Source organism: Halyomorpha halys, unplaced genomic scaffold (genome assembly GCF_000696795.3).
Source record: "Halyomorpha halys isolate HHAL.00 unplaced genomic scaffold, Hhal_1.1 Scaffold276.1, whole genome shotgun sequence".
In the NCBI taxonomy this organism is placed as follows: Eukaryota; Metazoa; Arthropoda; class Insecta; order Hemiptera; family Pentatomidae; genus Halyomorpha; species Halyomorpha halys.
The window spans coordinates 39,383-60,799 of NW_027105171.1; the positions used below are offsets into that span (position 1 = coordinate 39,383).

At 29.6% G+C, this 21,417-nt stretch overlaps 1 protein-coding gene across 1 annotated transcript in view; it reads right to left on the minus strand.

Annotated features, from left to right (window-relative positions):
* Positions 1-7,334: 7,334 nt before the first annotated feature.
* LOC106680675 (very long chain fatty acid elongase AAEL008004) overlaps positions 7,335-21,417 on the minus strand; it is a 125,001-nt gene continuing 110,918 nt past the window's right edge. Inside the window, exons 3-7 of the mRNA XM_067049092.1 lie at positions 19,154-19,219; positions 14,464-14,654; positions 11,381-11,518; positions 10,152-10,394; positions 7,335-8,193 (exon numbers count right to left, since the gene is read on the minus strand). Of these exons, the coding sequence (XP_066905193.1) occupies positions 8,023-8,193; positions 10,152-10,394; positions 11,381-11,518; positions 14,464-14,654; positions 19,154-19,219 (809 nt within the window). The 3' untranslated portion in view covers positions 7,335-8,022. The remainder of the gene's footprint in view (positions 8,194-10,151; positions 10,395-11,380; positions 11,519-14,463; positions 14,655-19,153; positions 19,220-21,417) is intronic.

The following is a 21,417-nucleotide window of genomic DNA, read 5'->3' on the forward strand; positions in this document are numbered from 1 at the left end:
AACCCATTAATTCTTAATCTTTCATCCTTAACAATCCCTGATAATCCTCCGAGGCGTCTGAAAAGAAGATGGCCACGGGACCGTCTACTTTAAATTAATGTTTGAAGTACCACCAATGGGTGGTTCCTTCCCAGATTTTCAAGTGTATATGAAACAAACAACATATTTACCTATTGTATTATTTTGTACATTTGTTAATTACATTAAATAAATAATTTAAAAAAAAAAATGTTATCGTTTATTATTACTGACAAAAGTATATATCTAATTACTTCAAATATACAAAATTATACATTTAAGCCATGTTTGACTATTTTAAAGAGGATAAAACCAGGCTTATATTAAAAACCACTTACTTTTACATTGATATGAGCAGTTTAATCAATATTGTTAGAGAGAATGTAGAACCGTAGACCAGAATCGTAAGCAGAATGTAAAACCGTTGTACAGAACTGTAAGGAGAATGTAGAATCGTAGAATACAACCGTAAACAGTGCTGCCGATCCCGAACACAACTACCAGCTCAGATCGTTAAAATTACCCGTTATCTCGACATATACCTACCACTATTACCCGCTTTAGGAGAATCAGTGACTTCGTTATAATTCCTAATGTATGATTTTTACTGTTCTCCAATCAAATTACAATTACTGTCTCACTAGTTTTGGCGAAATAGTTGATAGTTCAGGTAATATCGGTGTCATATCAGTGTTAACTGTCACATGTATACGTCTTGACAGTAAAATCGCATAGTTTCAGTCATTGAAGTGACAGTCGCAGTCACTACTATGGTCTAACATTTTGATATTTGGAGTCATACCAGGGTTTACTGTCATGACAGTACTGTCGCAGTGGATCCTGCATGATAGTTGATAGTACGAGTAATGTCAATAAATTAACAATCGTGTTAAGTGCAACGTTTAACTACTTCGATTGTGAACTGTCAACCTTATCAACCGTAAAAGTGATAGACGGGAAAATATTCTTAGACATTATTTTGATATGATTATTTCTGAACTTAAAATGGATTCTATTAACAATTTTTAACGTTATCAAGTTATGTTGTTGGGTGGTAATTTGAAGAAATAAAAAAAATTAGTTTAAATCATTGTCGGAGTGAGCACCTAATTGTATACTCTAAATAACACTATGCAATTAGGGAGTTTTTGACGGAAGCTCACATTATAAGGCCCTTGTGTCCAAATAATCAAGTCTCGCTAAATGGTCTGTTTGAAACTCAAAAAAGGAAATCTGGACTTCAATAACAAAATCATCCAAGACCTTAAAATTTAATAACTCCAGACCTCAAAAATAATCTGGCCTAAGCGACTGAAATAAATCCACCCCAGGCCTGAAAAAAAAATCAAGCCCGGGCCCCAAAAATGAGTCCGACCCGGCCCCTAAAACAAATGTGCACAATGCTCCAAAATTATATCTATTCCAGACCTGAAAAATTATATCTATACCAGACCTGAAAAATTATATCTATTCCAGACCTGAAAAATAAATCAATTCCGAACCCCAAAATAAATTTGACACTGACCTAAAATGGTCTAGGTGAAGCAAGTTTTCTGTTTAAATTTATTAATGATATTTACAACCGTATTAAAATATATATAAACAGCAAATTTGAGATTAGTTATATGTTATATTAGTTATAAAATGGCATGATATAAACAAGTGGAGAATCTACCCATTGAAAGAACATCAATAATATTTCTAGATGGGAAGATCCCGAGGCCGTCTTCTTTTTAGACGCTTAGGATTATCAGGCAATGAAGGAGAAGCCAGGTTTGAAACAGGTGGGTTTGGGTGGTTGGAAAGTTTATCATGGAAGGATTGGTATCTGGTTCTGGCCAATTCAGCAACATTTGTAACATTGAAGTCCTGATGGATGACTTTATTTGTGACAAAGCAAGGAGCATTAAGGATTTTTGAATGTATTGCTTACGAGAGAAATTTGATAGTTTAGTAAATCCCCAGATCTATTTTCTTAAGTTAAATATCTTAGGAAAAACAATTATTTGTCAGCAATAGAATAAATGTCAAATGATAAACTAGAAAATAACAAGGATAACTAGAAATGTGGACTTGCACTAACGCTCTACATATTAAGTAAAACAATTTTATCCGAATTATCCACAACCCGCAAGGTGAAAAATACCCGAAATCGGATAAAAATACCTTCACCGGCATCACCAGCCGTAAGTCAAAGCTGCATTTAACTTTCCAGGCATATACCTATCTTAAATTCGTACACATACATGCACAGGCGCAAGAGCACGCTCGTTCACAGTCACATACCATTTTGCTTGACTTGTTTATTTAGATTCAGAAAACATTAAAGCAGAATGCGAAAATTTTGTACAGAAAATGCTTCCTGTTACTACTGAATTCCTTTTTAAAGGGTTTCTTGAGGTTAGAAAGACGTATATAATAATAAATAAAACGTAAATTAACTTTGTTGCTGCCTAGAATAAAAAATATGAACGAAAGATGTGAACTGGACATATTAATGTTTTAGAATGGGATAGAGATGAGGTCCTCTCTGATATTTCTGTCTCTTAGCCGGTAGAATAACAACCATTTTCTCCTTTAGTTAATTATCAAATTTTTAAGTTTTCATGTTTATCCATATTTATTACTAATAACAATGAGAGATAGATAATTATTTTAAATAGAAAAAAATTACTAATTCGCGATTAAAGCTCCATATGACCATTTCAATGAGGATAAAATCGTGTTGATATTAGTAATAAATTGATTTTAAATCGATGTATTGAGTTTAATCAAAATCGTAAAAAAATTAAAATTGATTATTTAAATTGGCACTTCCGGTCAATTGGTTTTCGGGAAAAAATACTTGCTGTAACATCTCAGGCATACAACTGCCTTAGTTTCAAGCAATTTAAATTTATGTGATCAGTTACGTACTTGAGCTAGGATGATAAACACACGGAGATCTTTTTTCAATACTTGGTTATTTTGGCCCAGAGATGATCTTAAAACGTGAATTTTTGTTGAAAAATTGGATTTGATATTTTTCACGATTATTATACTTCCCTTTACTTTCATATTGAGGTAAGTGCAACTGAAAATTATAAAAACTAGTTGTAACATAAAAGTAATTCAGAATTTCTTAACATTTTCAAAATAATACATGAAGTACAAAGTTTTTCTAAATCTACCTGATGAAATTATTGAGTTGTAATAGTTTTCCTTCAAAGAATATAGCTAAATGCGTGTATTTATGTATTTAATCAAATACCTATTATTATGCTCCAGTTGTTTACAGGCTAGATTTCATTTCAAAACAAAATATAAAGTTTCTTAAAACCTCTAAACTAATATATTCATATAATTTGGCAATTTTCTAATTAATATTTAATGAATTAAAAGTATGGCTTAAAATCTGAAACATGGAAAATAAAAAATAAAAAAAACCTTTAAAAATTTTTAAGTTATTTTGGTTGGTAGCTAGACAGTGCTAGGAGTCATATAAAAAACAATTAATTTAACCTTGTATATATAACAGTAATTAAAAAATAATTATTACAAATTAACTTTTAATTAATATAATTAATTTAATATTAATAATAAAAGTAAATTATTTAAATAAACTAAAAGAGGAAAATTAAAATTTTCTTTATATTGTAATAATGCTATAATTATGCAAGTCACTAATTGCTCTTGGCAATTCGGAGTGGCGGGTTTTCTTAGTCCGCTTTTATTCCACGCTTTTAGAAGCCGACGCCGACATTACTTTTGGTATATATTTGGTGATTTTATCTATTGTCTTCGAATCCTAAATTATTTTATTCCAATATCAAAGGCATATATATATTATAAAAAGTGAATTTAAATTATTTTTGGAAACAAAGAACGATGTTAAAACAACGTTAATTGCAATCAATATATTTTATTAGAAGGTACATTGTTCTGAAGAGCTATACTAGAAGATTTGTGATAAATGTTATTCTAATTCTGTCATTGAATTTAAGTGAGTAGATACATATGTATATGGATCATGAAATTGAGATGTTGATAAAAAATTAAATGAACTCATAATTGAGTTTTGAATAATTTGAGTTGTTGAACATTTTATTACAAGTATTTTTTTTTATTAAATACAATTATTTTGAATCCAGTTTAAGTAAGTGAATGATAAATAAATGTAAAAGAGTGAAAATACAAATTGAAGAAATCAAGGACAATATGAACATTATTTTAATGTGGTTCACCATTAATTATTTGAAATTATTATGCTTCTACAAAAATGTGTATAAATCTAAATATGACATAATTCTAAGTTATCAAGTGCATTATATTCTGAAAGTGAAATTGTAATATTTGGTATTTTCAAGATGAAAACATAATCCATGCAAGTTGAAAAGTCTAATTATTGTTTTAAAATTTCATGAGATCATGTGGACAGTTTTATATGATATAATATTTGTAATTATATAAGTGTCCAAAGAACTATTTCCTGACTGTGTTTATGACATAATTTATATTCATCTGATTTACATATTGGAATATCTAAAAATGATTAAGGCACCTAGAATATCAAAATAACCATATTTGTATATAATGGTTTATTTATTGCATATTGATCAGTGTTATTAATTGATTAAGTCACCATTATAAATAATACGATTTTATAAAATTCATGAGACTCGTATTTTTAGGAAGTGAAATTATGGTTTTTGGTGATATTTTATGTTCATGATTAAAATATTATTCCTGGAAGCTAAAATATATTTATTAATTATTCATTGAATATTATATGAGATCATTACAAAGTTTGTCATTATACAATGAATATATTCTAAAATATGCAATTTGCTGGTGGGACAACTGATTTTGTTACAAGATTTTGAATTGAATTTGTTACCCTCTAAATGAACATTCAAAATGGCTTTACGATTGTTTCTTGACTATGTATTATTAATATATGTCACCGAGTGTGTGGTGACTTTGTTTATTTATTTTGAAATCTAAGATTAATTTATATACTTAGGAAATTAAAATCACTGTATTTATATATTATGCTTTATTTGTTGCGAGGCCATTGTTTTATCACAACTATTATTGGGCAATTTTGGAAATATTGAGTGTTCGGCAAAGAGCGAGTGTTATCTAAGTGAATACAACAGGATAAAATCCTGATCATTAGTGTTATTAATGTGGAAGCATTAAATTAAGATACCTGTGGTTTAAGCCCACAAATCTGAACTGAGCAAAAATTTTGCATACCTTTCCAGTGATATGGATTTATAGCATTGCTGGTTGAATTATATTTTTCATTGATAATCCTGGGGAGGATCAGAGAGGGGGAATTCGGGAGAGTGAATTTGTCGATCAAATGAAATAAAAATTGTGAAATGGAAGGGACAAGAAAGGGAAAGAATAAAGGAATAAATTGAAATATTTGTATTTGTGTGTAGATGGGAATTTATTGTAAAAGAAAACTGTGAAAAAAATGTTTTCTTTCTATTTTATTATATCATGTAAAAATATGTAATTTATATATGTCCCATCACGGATTGATTAGTATGCTTTGTAATGTAGCAACCCGATATATTTGGGCAGCATGAATGAATAAAGCATTTTTCTCTCTCTCTATTATTGAATTATAGTTTTTATTGATAATATTGCTGGTTGGATTATATTTTTCGTTTTACGATTGCGAAATTATTACCATTTTGGAAATCACTCATTAAAAGAAATCATTTCTGATATTTTGAAAGTATTGCATTTCATTACCAGGTGCATTATATGGATTTTTAATGTACTTCTGTACTTAAAAATAATAACTGATTTATTTATGGATATAAACAAATAATTTACACTATTTTTCTAACCTATAATAAACAAATCATGTTATACACATGTATCATCTACCAAATTGTAACAAGTCTTTAGATGGAACTATGTCATAGTACTTCCTTATGTTAACACAATGTTCCTTAATTTTTTAACCAATGGCTCTGAAGTTTGTTTTGAAGCTAAACAGTTTTGTTATGAATGGGTTCCGAGGAAAAACAAAATTTTGTTAATTAGAAACTAGACAAATCAAAGCAACGAATTTACAAAGTACTTGGCTACCTGAACATGAAAATTGATTCTTTGTACAGCAACTGTTTTACTTTTGAATTAAATAAAGGATTATACTTGTACTGGTTCTCAATTCAACTGAACATGACTTGTGTAGTTTTGTTGAGTATGAGTAAAAGATTTCCATTAAAACATTACATATACTGCCTAAATCAGATTCTTATGGTCCAAAGAAAGTTGAATTAATTAGAGGTAGAATCGTGTAGATATTACTGATTTAAATGTTTCAGAAAAGCTGCAATTGCATTTATATTTAACTTTAGGGAGAACCTTCGCAGTTGTGTAGCATTGTGAACAAGTTAAATTGCAACAAAATTCAATAAGAAATAGCAATATTTTTTAAATTTACTAGGTATAATCAATAAAATGCTAAAATTTGGTACTGTGATACAATGGAAAGAGATGTTACATACTTGGTTGGAAACTACTCCACAATTTCAAAGAATGTGTGGCATACAACATTATTTGAGACAAATCTTGTGTTCAGGGCCATAATAAAATTTATTGTAGGACTAACAAATCAATGGCACAATTAGAATTAGGGGGTCTCACAGGAAACCAAAATAAACAACTTTATTTTGTATCAGTTATAACTTCTATTGAAACTAGTTTGCAAATTCAAAGCTATGAAATAAATAGTTTTAGATGTTCATAATTTCAGTTTTAAAGTTGATTGGAACTGGCATAACCTGAAACGAAATATCTTTATAGCCATTTCATATGAATATCACTTATGGTGGATAAGGGAAACTGGAACCCTCTTAAAATAAGTCAGGAGTAATTTTTGAAATGATATTTAATTGGTTGCTGTCATGGAACTTAAAATAACTCCAGTTACAAAAGCTTTTATTTGTTAGGTTGTGAAGGAATAAGGGCACTTTTATTATTGAAGTGTGACACAAAATACTTTCTCTTATTATTGAAAATCAAATCTCTAATGTTTTTTTTGGAGGAACCAAAACTGTTAAAGGGCGATCCAGAACATACAGGCTTACAACTTCCTGTAAAAATTTACACTATGCTAATTACTTGTTGAGTAACTTTAATGATAGTAACAAAGTAATAGAACAAATTGACTAAATTGCCATCTTTGAGATAATATCTCCAGTAACTGTTGGAGGTTTAAAGACCTGTCGATACTGTGTAATTTAAATAAGAATACAGATGTATATTTAATAATAAGAATTATTTGTCAAGGAATTATTTAATACAATTCATTTTATTGGAGCTTATATTTATCTCAAAACTATGCACATAAAGTTTATACATGATAATTACAAATTTTATTTGGAAATTTCTTAAAATAAATAACAACTAAGTAATAATCAACAATAAGAGGTTTTTTAATTTACACAGTAATAAAAAAACATTGTTTTACTGTTTATATAATATAACAGTCATATCTCTTTACTTATACCTCAAGCTACATGGGTGAACATACTATAAAAAAAAAAAATAAATAATGAAAAAAAATTTTTGTTTTAAATTTGCTATACAAAGAAGAATTTTTTTCTTTTGGAAGAATCACACAGCTGATAAACTAAAAATACATATAATGCATCATTATCATTGAATGAATTCCAAAACTGATTATGATCAGTAAAAAAAAAGGAGCATTTCCTCATAGTTTAGTGTGTGAAAATACATTTGTTAAACCATGTGAAATGGTTTTAGCTTGAATCTACACAAAGTATGAAAATATTGCAAAGATATAATTCAATGTTTCACTTATTGTGGAAACAAACGATACTTAATAATTCAAAACCCATGAGACAGAGGTCTTATGTAGAGTGAAAGTAATATTAATCACTGGTCCTTCTTAGTTAAACCATCCTTTATGTACTAATACTTAAATATACTTCACTTAATTTGGAATATATACAGTCAACCGTTATTAAATTAAAGTTATTCCTTCTTTGTTCTATCTTCTCTTTTGTAAGCTTTTTGGTAAAAGTCATTGAAGAGATAATAAAAAAATACTGCATTTGGCATAACAATGAATACAGTCCACCTTGGATAGCCGCAGTCATAAAACAACAATTGCATTGAATGAAGGAACGTCAAACAGAATTGTGCCTGTAAAATAAAAAAATATTATAACCACTAATGTTGAAAGTAATAAATGTTTTATTACAGTTTAAGAAAATAATATTCTACTATATATAGTTCTGTTGTTCTTATAAATTTATACAGCATTTACTAAATTTATAGAGGATGGTATTATGTGATAATCACTCAAAGAGTTATTTACTCTTTATTGTAGTACTATTGTTGCATGTTATAATGTAGCATATTATAGAGCAGATTTTGGTACAACACAGGTCTACATCTGTTTTTAATTTCTGATTACTTGAAAAATAACTCATTTACATTATGATTTATTCTTTTCTATATGATATAGAATAAAAAAAGGATTATATAAACATAAACATAAACATTATAGTTTATAAGTACATAAACTACCCAGTCGTAAAAATGTGCTTATTATTTAATTCAGTAACCATGTGCTGGTATTTAATAACGGATATTATGTGAAGTATAGGATAAATAATGGCTTAATTTATTTACTGGGAAACTTATTTGAAAGTGTAGTGCTTTGTTTTACATTCACATAAGTTATATCTATTTAGTTTAAAACTCTTGCAGCATCATTTTGACACTTTTCATTTGAATTTGACCCTACATTATGCCCTCTTATTTTTTGTTTATTAATAATGTAATTTATAATTATTCTTCAACCTTTTAGGTCATGAATGAAAATAAATTAAACAATTTGTTGAATGTATTCATATTTTTTTTTCCTTCAGATGATTATTCATATGCTTTTGCCTTCACCAAACTCGTCAGGTATGGCACATTTCTCCCAAACTTATCTTACAAATTTACTTGTCCCAATCATTTGAATTTTTGTATGTATATTGCAATATTTTTCATGACAGAGTAATATATACTGCCATATTGGTTACAAGAAATTTGGATTTTATGTTAAAGTAATTTTGGAAAGTATCTTTATATTTATAGATTATTAAATTAGGACTTTCCATAATGTAATTGGAATTACATAGTGTAATTTTTATTAAGAGCTATATAAATATTTAATCTTTAAAGGTAACTCATAATGTAATCTGTTTGGTATTTTTCTCAGTTGTTCTGCAAGTTATGTTCACTATTAATTACTTACTGATACAAAATTTCCAGTTTTCATTATCTATAATCATATTACCAATTGTAAGGTTTTTATGAAAGCTATTTTGTGTTTGATTTGTTTGTCCAAAATGGATAATCGCTCAATTTTATCTATCAATCATTATTTATCAACATTAATAACATCTGAATACATTAATATTTTTTGTAGACAACAGAAACATTATTTTTATTAAATGTTTCTGAAAATAAAGTTTTCTTTTGTATGATAAGAACAAAACTTTCTGGAAGAAATTTGCAGAAACAGTTTTTAAATTTAACTTTTTAGATAATAAAGATCTTGAAAAGATATAATAAGTTGCTCTGGATATAAGATAACATAGGTGTCATAACTGGAAATAAGATAACATAGGATAACTGGTCAATCAAAAAACTTAAGTTCAACAATCAATTTTATTTCACTGATTAATAAATTGCCACTTAATAAACTTATATTTTATTAATCCTAACTCCCAAAATTTCTTAATACAAAACAATTTTTTGATAAAAATCAGGCTGTTATTGTGAATTGACAAAATTTAATTATTTGAGACAGCTATTCCAAAAGTGGGTGCTGCAGCACGCTAGGATGCCCCAGGCATATGCCAGGAGTGCTGCAAGCTAAAGCAACTTTCTCAAAATATATATAAAAAAAATATTCTGTGCATTCCAGCATTTACTTTGCACTGTTTTTTCTTCTTTTCCTATATATTCACTGGCTCTAAAGATAATTGGTATAATTTTGCTGACATTTTTATATTTTTTCATAGTCCAACAAGAGTGCAGAGGCGAAAAAAGTTTGGGAATCACTGAACTAAGTCTTATAAATTTTTTATGAATTTAAAACTTACCAGTTGAAGTGTTGTCAGGTACTTCTTCCACCAGAGGTACTTTTGAAATTTAGGGCCCATTGCAGTAAACAGATAGTAAGTGTACATGACAATGTGGACAAAACTATTAACAAGTCCTATGAAAGCACTGTGGCCCCCTGGAAAATACTTTACTGCACCCCATGAAATCATTGGCATCCCAGTATGATGATACAGATGAAGGAAAGTTATTTGTTTATATTTTTTTCTAAGAACAAAAAATACCTGTAACAGAGCAGCAGTAATATTTATTTATGGTAGCTAGGTATGTCAAATAAAATTAATCACTAATAGATATATTTATTATTGCATTCTAATATTTACTCTCTAATAACTACCGTTCATGAGTGAAATGGATTACTACTGGAATGGTATCTTATGAAATTGATAAAAAATATTTATTATCCCAAGTACATTAATATTCTAATTTATATTTTATACTATTACAAACTGGAATACATCAAATAAGAAAGCCAAGGAATGGTCTAGGATAGTAAATTAAATTGAATGAACCTGTTTTTACATAAAAGTTTTTTCTTAATTTCAATTTTCTTGGTATGAGAAATCCCACTGAAATTGGAGACATACAAAGGATTATGGGTGAGATATTTTTCTTGATTGGTTGGACCATGAGCTATATACAAACATCACAGGTTTTTGGTACTTGACATTATTGTCAATATTCTTATTTGCAAATTAAATCTCCTTTTTTATAGATCTATGAAACATAAAAATGAAAAAATTCCAATAAAAATTAATGAAAAGAAAAAAAATTGTAGGATTTTTTCTACAAGCATGAGCGAAATTCTCATGGTGCAACCAATGGTTTGTCAATAGTCGACTTTAAAACATTAAGCCATACGTTATCATGAAGGAGCATTGGTCTCTTTCGATTACTATGAAACTTGGACAGTCTCAAACCACACTTTCCCTAACAATCTTTTATTATTTGGAACAGTTGTAATACCCATTTAAGTTCTTTGCCGTGTTTCCTACTACTTTTGCTTGGTTATCATGGTGAATATAAATTATAGCATTGAACATCAGGTAAATTTATAGTCAGAAAAATAATAAATTAATTATTACTGTTTATTACATTTCATAGTACTGAGTAATTCTCCAACTGCTAAATATCAACGAAACTGTAAACTGGCTTAAAAAAAGTTATTTCAAGGATTAAAAAAATATAATGGTATAGAGTTTGAACTTACTGTATCTGCTAATTCAGATATTTTTGCTAAATAGAAAATATAGAAACCTCTAGCAATACGCATAGACTCTTTACTTTCTGACCAGTCAACTGGTTCACAAGAAAAGTTGTATTTAAACAGCCATGCTCCATCTACAGCCTACAAATAAATGATCAAATTTAAATTAATATATAGGTTTATTTTTATAAATACAACTTAAAATTAAAAAAAAAATATTTAAAGAAGATATTTTTGAAGGTTTACTTTACTATAAATTGTATTCATAAAAATTAAATTTTATCTATCTTGAATGAATTGTTACCTGAGGGTCTTGTTACTGCCAAGACAGTTCAACTAAGTGCATAGACTATTTCACAAATTTGGCTAATTAATTGGTTTAGAAAACAAAAAAAAAACAGTAGTCACCGAAGGAGACAAACTGTATTCTTGGATATTAAGTGGTACCAAAATCTACATCAAAATTGCTTATAATAAAATAAGCAGATTTTGCAATAATTGATTTTAGACAGCTGCCACAATATGCTTTCTATTTATTCCACATTCTTAGTAATCTGTACAATTCAAATGTTTAAACTTATAGATGTTAAGAATTTTAATACTTTGATCAAGTTTCAGTGTTATCCAATCTACCAATCATTTATATATTATGCTGAGCAATGTTTCTTCCTTACTACTTCATGTGGCATCTTAGCTACATATTGATTTTACTTGTATCTTTGTAGTTTATGGAAACATTTTACTCTCAAATTCAATTAATTTTTCCTGTAGTTTTAGGCATTCTCAAACTGATATTTATCAAATTGTTCTTTAACAGTAAAGGCTAATTAATGATCAAGTGAAAGCTGGATAAAGTTTAAGAAATCATAATGTTATAAAAGCAAAAATCATATGGTAATTAAAGTCAGAAATTTTACCTCCCAAAACAGCCAGATGCTGACATATACTTGAAAACTATTGAATAATTAAAAAATGTATGTATAATTAATTAATTATACACTTTGAGCTTGAAATCATTAGCCATTTAGCAATATGAATACCAAATTTTTCAGTGATTCTATTAATTTTCTTTTGAAATATTTTTAATAAACAATAAATTTAATTTCTTACATTTTCTTTAACAGTAAACACATCCAGACCATGATGGACTGGAAAAGACCCTCTCTCACATTTTATGCAAGAAATTACTTAAATATTTTTTCTCTAAATTTACTTTGTGGGACAGAATGAATTTCTTCTCAGGTTTCAATGAATTCATACGCCACAGGAAGTGGGCTATTACGCCATTTTCCCTCTCGCAGCCCAATACAATTTTACTCTTCCTCTTAGTTGGTCCGCATCCCGCTCAACATCCTCCAGACCAACACACGCCAAAAGATGGTCCCCATCCATGTCTCCCATGTTGCATAGAGGACATCTATCTATGGAAATCTACGATGCCAATTCGATGGAGGTGTTTTTGGAGCAAATCATGTCCTGTTACTAGCCGAAAACAGGCCACTCTCTCAGCTCTGCTAAGATTGCTGGGGAATCGTTTATCCTTATCCAGAAGGCTCTCCCACTTCTTTCCTTCCGCTTGAACTTTGTGTCTAGCACTTGTTCTGTCCTTACAATAAGAGCTTATAAGTGATTTCACTGTTCTGTAGGAAAGTGGTAGAATAGGCTGGTTCTCTGCACAACCAGGTTTAGCCAACTTATCAGCTTGCTCAATACCATCTATGCCAACATGGCCTGGTATCCACTGCAGAGCTATAGCCCTTCCTATTTTCTTCATGATAGCAGCCAGGTTTCTGCACTTTTCTTCCGTGGGTGACTCTGTGGCACCTGGTGTTGTTAATTTTTGTATTACGGCTTGGGAGTCGCTGAAGATTACCGTGTTGTCATTGCATTCAATTGTGGCTTCCATCGCAAAGCAGATAGCCTGTATTTCTGCATCATAATTATCACAACCAGCTCCAACGGGAAATGACAATTGGAAGTTGATTGAGTATACACCTACTCCAGCTCCCTTGTTAATACCGGACGCAGACCCATCGGTATAAATGTGTAGCCATTGCTCTATGGGGTATAGCTCATAAATTGTTTTTAGTGCAACAGCTCTAAGCTCGGGTTCAGGGCAATCTTTCTTGATACTACCACATGCCAGTTTGAGTCGCCCGTAGACTTCAGCAGAATCGTGCTTTGGTATGTAGGAGATACTTATATTCTGTCTTTCATCAGTAGGTAGGTCTATCTGGTGAAGCATTTCCTCAGCTTTTGAAAGAAAAGTGCGATGGGACCTCAGTCGTTCATTCGCTTTACGATAATCCAACCAGTGTTCCTCGCGTCGCATCAGCTTTTCATAAAGACAGAGCAGTTTTCTCCCTCCTATCCTGTAATGGTTCAAGACCTACTTGGAGTCCCATAGGTGTAATGGGCGTCGATTTCACACCGCCAGTGATTATGCGTAAGGCTTGATTTTTAACTTTGTCTAACTTTTCTAACGCTGCTTTGGAGGAGGTTATTAAAAGTTCAGCTCCATACTCCAGATTAGGTCGTACGTAAGATTTGTAGGCCGTACTGAGTACGTCTTGGGATGCTCCCCATAAAATATATTGTAAAAATAATAGGGAAAAAAAATTATGGAAAATTAAGTTTAGGTTTTTATTTAATTTTTTTGATCAAGAATCATGAATATTAATGTCTATATGCAGTGAACAGCCTTCTGTACAAATTTCTTGCCCCGATTTGTTTCTATTTTATTTTAATCTTAAGAGATTGATACTTTACATTTTTCTTGTTCCATGGAAATACTTATGTTTTGAAAATTTTTGGTAAAAAATCCTTATTTTAAAATGAAATATTAAAGTAAATACATGTTTTGAGATTAGCAGATAAATTATTCTGATTACTTATTCGAGGAAAGAGTAGTCTCATCAGTTTACTATATTGATTCCAAAATTACTTGAATAATGTTTTATGTAAAATGTACTAACTGTAAAAAAAAAATTCAAAAGGGTACAGTAATAAAAATTAACTTAAACTTTAAGAAAATCATAATGTTATAAAAGTAAAAATAAAAGTGTAATTAAAGATAGATATTTTACCTCCCAAAACAGCCAGATGCTGACATTTACTTGAATAGCATTGTATAAAATTAATGCCCTGCTTAGATTGAATGGCTCTCTTTTTTCCATTAACATTGGTCCCCATACTAGTACAAAGGAGAGGTACAGTCCCATTAGGGAAAATATGTATATTGGATTTCCAACTAGAGGCCAATTATTAGTCCTGTGATCTGATAAAAAGTAAAATATTTTATTTAAAACAGATATAAAAATAAAACAATATAAATTATCATTACACCTCATTATTTATTATATATAGCTTCGAAAATGTCAGTAAATGTTTTGAGATGGTTTCAAGCGAAATAATTTTCAATGAAATTCATATTTGTGACTACTTATTTCTAAATGGTGTTGAGTCTGACCTTATAAATTTCCCAGTTTCATTGGACAGAAGTACTTAGGAAGCAATAGCTATTGGTATCGACATAGAACCATTGTGTTTGCTAAGCAAAAATCAAACTAATAAATATTAAAATAGCCACATCATTACTAATAAGAAACAGTAAGTAGTTAATATGTTAAAAATATATATGTTGGTGGATAAAACCATCATGTGACACTTTATAAAAACTAAAATAATAATTATTACCACATTTAAAGGAGGCACTGAAATCCTTTTTATAAGACTACAATTATTGAAGATAGCTTTATTTTGTTGATTTTTTAATTGTTTTATTCATTGAAAAGATTACGAGGTCACAGCTTGAGCAACGTTGTATTTTAAGGCTAATGATTAGTCGTTTGAGAATAAAATCTACGGAAAGATGTTGAAACATAGGTGTTACCAGAAAATTAGATTTTCAAATTGGCAAGCGAAAGCAGTCAAAGAAATTTGATATTTTATTTTAGGCCGTGCCTACATAAATCTCCTTGGACATAAATAAAATTTGGACAATATTGGAGGAGACATTTTCGAAGTATAGGCGTGTTGAGGAGAATTCTTTTACCCATGCGTAAGCGACAGTGGATGATGGTATCTGATAATACCTCCTCTGGGACCCATTTTACATTAATCCCAAAATTTCCTCCATATTTGGACTAAATCAGATGAGCCATTTTTTAAATATAGGAGTACCGAGAAAAATACGATTATGCATGCGTTTATACGATTATGCATGATTAATCCAATTCGTTCTTGAATGCTAAAAACATAAAATGTGAGTGAAAGTTTTTGATTCTAAAGATATAATTTTTTTTTTAATATTGGAAGAACATAATTGACTGTATGAAGTGAAGGTGGCGGTAAATAAAGGTATCAAAATAGTAAAAGAAAACTATCTCATTGTTAACTAACGTTTCGCCCCACTTTGCAGGGCTTCATCAGGGCTGTCTAAATGTCGTACAAAGGACAACTGGGAAAAAGCACAAAGCCCTGCAAAGTGAGGCAAAAGGTTCGTTAACATTAAATAGTTTTCTTTTACTATTTTGATACCTTTATTGACCGGCCCCCGAACTATCTTTCTACTATATAATTTTTGTTTATTTATTTTTTGTATATGTATGAACTTGCACGCTTATATGTATAACCTTTGTTAGGGAGGGAGCAACAATAACGTTGCCGTTATCACCAAACGCATTACACTTATCAATTCATCACGACTAAGCAGATGGAGTGTGACTTAAATTGAAATTAATAAACGGAAATGTCTGAGTAGAAATCTGTGTCCAGAGATTAGAGCATTTTGTTCTACTGCGTGACGTTTTATTAATGCCCTTCTTAGCTGAAAAGGAATCTACATAAAGTGGGTTATTTCAGTTTTCTGTTATTTTAAAATAAATAATAAAATAATGAATTATTATTTATATGGACTCAAGGCAAAAGTTGATATTCATTAAAGGAAGACGCTATAAATATGGAAAATGCTGGAGTATTACAAGGTGTGGAATAGAATTCTGTTTGTTTTTTCTTACCATCTTTATTAAATAGATAAATAACATTATTAATATATATCTAAATATATACATACGTAATTGGTGCCCTTCCTTTACTACATGGTATTATAAGGGGTTGGACTGGGTCCGCTGAAGGCGGGGGTTACAATATTGGCCCAGGAGCCGCTGGGCGGGGGGTACTTAAATAGAATTCTTTAGGTGTATTGCTGATATAAAATAAGAATTTATTTAATTCAGCATTTTCGTGGAGAAATTTAGAAACTTAAGTAATGTTATTAAATCTCAAATTCCCAACTTGCGCTATGAATCCTTTGTAGCAGTCCCCACCGATGCTTGTTATTTTTCAATTTCAAAATTGCTTAACTAGCGCATTCTTTCCAAAAACTTAACAGTTAGAATTTACTAAACTATTATCTTTCTCACCAAGGGAAGAATAGCGCCTTAAGGTTATTGAAAATATAGTGTTATGTTAAATATTTGGAAGGATGGGTTAACTGGAGAATTTAGAAGGCACACGTTGCTGAATTGAGGTAACTGCACCAGGTAATATAGAAAATATAATTCAGGTTATAGCATTGTGGCGAATAAAATGGGCGTGTAAGGTTGTAGGACTTAGTAACAATGTACCTCTAAAATTTTAATAAGCACTGAATTTACGGAGAAACGCCCGAGAGGTAGACGGAAACGTTGATGGGAGGATTGCGTTTAGACTGATTTAGTAGATTTGGGTTTGGATGGGCGTCACTGGACAGATGTATGTAGGGAATGATTGGTGGCATCGAATCTTTATTATTATTATTATTTATCAATGCATGTTATTAAGCATGGCAGAAACAAACCTTTTAGAGTGATGAGGTAAAATATATTTTAAACCAGATTTTATCTTTAATTGAATTAAAATCATAGTTGAATAATATTCATACCTTATATTGAGAAATCCAGGATATATTTAATCCCAATTTATTATTTCAGTGTCTACTTCAGAATAATTTAATGAAACTAATTTATCTATCCAATTATGACATCGTTTATGTATTTTATATTAATTTTTGAAACGATTATTAAAAACGATCGTTGGAATAAATAGGCAATGTTTATTTTTTCTCTTTTCTAGCATATTCGCCAATCCTTCTGCATTAATTGTTGCTTCGATTGTATGACTGAATCATTTCTAAAGTTAGTGAACAACTCCTTTGTTGATTTTTTAAATTATAAATCTGTATTAGGAAGATTACATCGAAAATATCGTTCTAAATAAATTTAGATTAAATTTACTATTTGTTTGTTTGGAAACGTTAGTCTAAATAAATTTAGTTTAAATTTATTATTTGTTTGCATTGTAAAAATGAGTATATCTTCAGAAATATTTAATTAAACCTAAGCCAAACCGATTTGTTTTTCTCATTGTGACATCATTTATGTGTTTTTTTTAATTAATATTTGAAAGGATGATTAAAAACTACATAGCATTAGGCAATGCTTATTTAGTATGTATTTATTTCAATTATTTAGTACAAATTTGCCAGTCCTTCTGAATAAATAGTTGCACCGACAGTGGCTGAGAGTTCTATACCACTAATTCATATTTTGTAACACATCTTAATGTTTGAAGTAAGTAAAAAGTTCCTTTGTGATTTTGTTTTATAATTCTGTTTAATAGGTAGATTCCATACACTTAATCGAAACGTCGGTCTAAATAAATTTAGTTCAACTAACTTAAATTGTTGCATTGCTACAGAGACGCTTACTCCGCTAGTTTATTTTTTTTTTCCTCACATCCAAAATATTAAAACTGGCATATGAATGGGCTAATCATATAAGAAATTTTACCAAATTTACCTTGGTTATCAACCAAACTAAAAGTTAAGTATCTGTATGTTACTGAGTAGCTGAGTAGTAGTGTATTATTGTTGGTTGTTTTAACGATATAGAGCTCCGAATGAAAAATTAATTTTTTTTTAGCGTTTTAAAACAGCCGCCATTTTTTATGCACTCAATTTATACTTGGCAGACTCATTAATTTATACTAGTAATTATATAAAGTTTTCATTCAAGTAATCAAAAATTGGGGTGAAATAACTGTTATTTTTCTACCCAGTTCTTGTATTTATAGTTATATTGTCAATTGGTAGCATTTTAATGAGTGCTTCATGGTAGAAGATCACAACATAAAGCAAGATCCATGGATTCTGCTCTTTTCAAAATCTTCTAAGTATTCGGGAATAAACTGAAAAGTCAAGTAGTAAACTAAATGGGTTTCCTTAGGGGAGAATTTGTAATTAACGTGAACTATTAAGACCTTTATGGATAATTCTAAGCCAAACACACAATAAAGAGATTGTTTCGAATTTTAAACTGTAATATTTGGATTTAAGAGGAATGTGATCGTTTCAATGAGGACCTACGTTACTCACCTTGTACCCAAATAGATTTTTTTTGGATTGGTAGTTTTGAGTGTTCAAAAAATGTTGAGGTTACTGATACGGATTCAGTTTGATGTTAGGGTTAAGATAGTCACTTGCCACAGATCTTAAAATTGTTTTGGAACGTTCGTATTGACATTCGTGGTGTATGGAATATCACCAGGCTAAAGCTCTTAAAATAAAACTCCTACAACTAGAAGGACAATTCTGAATCAGTAAGTTCATAAGTACATTAAAAATAACTTAAAAACTTAATGATTCGAAGTTCTTCATTAGTGTAGTTAAATTCTGGAATAAAATAATATTAAAAAATGATTACATGAATAATTTATATTTTAAATGAAATTTCATACCTGCTAACTGAACGAACAGAAAATCCCAACAGTCTTCTATGGTGGTCCGAATGGTAGTCATATTACCTGTAACAAATGAAAACAAAAATTAATCAAATGAAATTGATTAATTGAGTTATTGCTTGAAAATTGAAAAAGATAAAAACAAAAAACATTAAAAGGAAAAACAAGCTGTTATTATACATATTTAAAGAATTCGACGATTGGGTAAAAAATCGGATGCCAAAAATTCCAAGATGAAACATATAATTTTACTGAAATTAAAAAAAAAAAAAAGTATTTAAATTAAGATTTTTTAAAAAATGAAATGTTTTATTTGTTTATTTAGCCTAAGTTTAAATATTTAGTTTATAATTATAATAAAGGTTCAGCGAACCCAAAGGTTCGAACCCGATAGATACCACCAATAGCGCTCTTCATACATCCGCCCAAACCCAAATTTACCAGATCAGTCTTGATGGAATCTTCCCACTTACTCTTCGGGCTTACTCATGGGACATTTATCTGTCAGTTTAGTATTTATTAACATTTAAGGAATCCGTTCGTTACTAAGCCCTACAACTTTAAAAGCCAATTTAACTTGCTCAATGAATCCCTGAAGCAGTTCCCTGCTTCCCTTCTGTCCCCTGACCTTCATCCATACCAATCAAGACCAGGCTTAAAGGAATCATCAAACATACGTTTTGGTTTACCCTTATTCCTAAATTTGCTCTCGCTATTTTGCATTAGCCTTTTAAATTCTCCTGTTGGCTCATCCTTTTTCGGTCGGTATAGTTCACGCAATAAGTTCAGACAATACTATTGTCTACAAAAACATACAATAGGGGTTTTCACATAAATTATGTGTTTGTTTTAATTCAAAATTCACTTTAAAATATTGTCATAGGGATCTTGAGTATTATTAACATTTTAAGTTAATTACAATGTCTTTATTACGTATTTATAATGTTTCTATATGATTAATTAACATGTTTTCTTTTAAAAAACTTAAAGCTACAAAACTATTTTTGATAATTTAATTACATTGCCTTTTGAAGTGGCGTTTTATATTTTATACCTCATTATTTAATATTATTTGTCATTCCTTGGAATGCTTTTGGTTTTTCTAATATTCTACCTATTCTACCAGCTCAATGTTCCAAAGATCAGTTCTTGGACTACATCAGGTAATTGTCCGTTTTATATTATTTTTAATTAGTTTGATAGTTGGTAATGTTACAAAACATTTAGTTACAGCCAGTTTGTCCAGCAAATCTCTACTGTACACATTGAGCGAATAACATTGTACAAACAGTTACACAACCGAAAAAATATTATGGACTATTTCGCAACCCCAAATTTAAGCACAAGATCGTAGAAGGAGAGGAGAGACTTCCTACCATTACGATGGGCTATCGCAGTTGCTTTGAACTGGAACCTTGTCGTGACATGCGTTTTAAAATTTCAGGTATGACCTATTGGAAAATGCTCCATGTATACGTTACATCTTACAAATTTTTTAAACTTAATTTTATTCATTAATCTTTTTCAAATAGAGAGATGTGAAAAAGTTTGCAAATGTTGTTTTATTGCAATATTAAGTTTTGTCAAAACAATTCTCGGCTGAATGCCACTCTGCATATTCTTACAAGCTGCTTATTAGCGACATTTTGAATTCGGACGACAGTTCATTCAATTAGTGTATTCTATATCACAAATAATTTTAAGTTCTTGGGAAATAAAATATTATATTAAATGTTCTAAACGAGGATGAGTCGACTGGGGAATTTAGGAAACTAGACATGTGAACCTTGGTTTTTCCGTCCCGTCAGTCAGATAAATGTTTTCGTTGCACAATGATAGTTGTTTACTTTAATTTAACCTATACTCGAGGATCATTATATCAAAAATTAATACATCCACTTTACATTAATATTTGTTTGTTTGTCAAATTAAAATTTACATTTTGAATTTAAAATTATACGGAGTTATAAAAATTTATCAGTTTTATTTAACATTTAAATTTCCTCCTGTCAGGTGTTACAAATAATTTTTAATAAAATTTTATGTTTTCAAAGTTTCTCTAATAATTATCTGTTCAAAATAATTTTCCAGAAGTAGATATGTTGACTTTTGATAAATCTTTTCATCTTTTTTTTAAACCTTTGATATTTACATTCGATTTTGATATTTTTATAATTAGAAATGATATTTTGAAAAAAAAATTGCAACTAAACTATGATATAATTTAAAAAAAAAAAAACCAAGAACATTGTTAATAAATC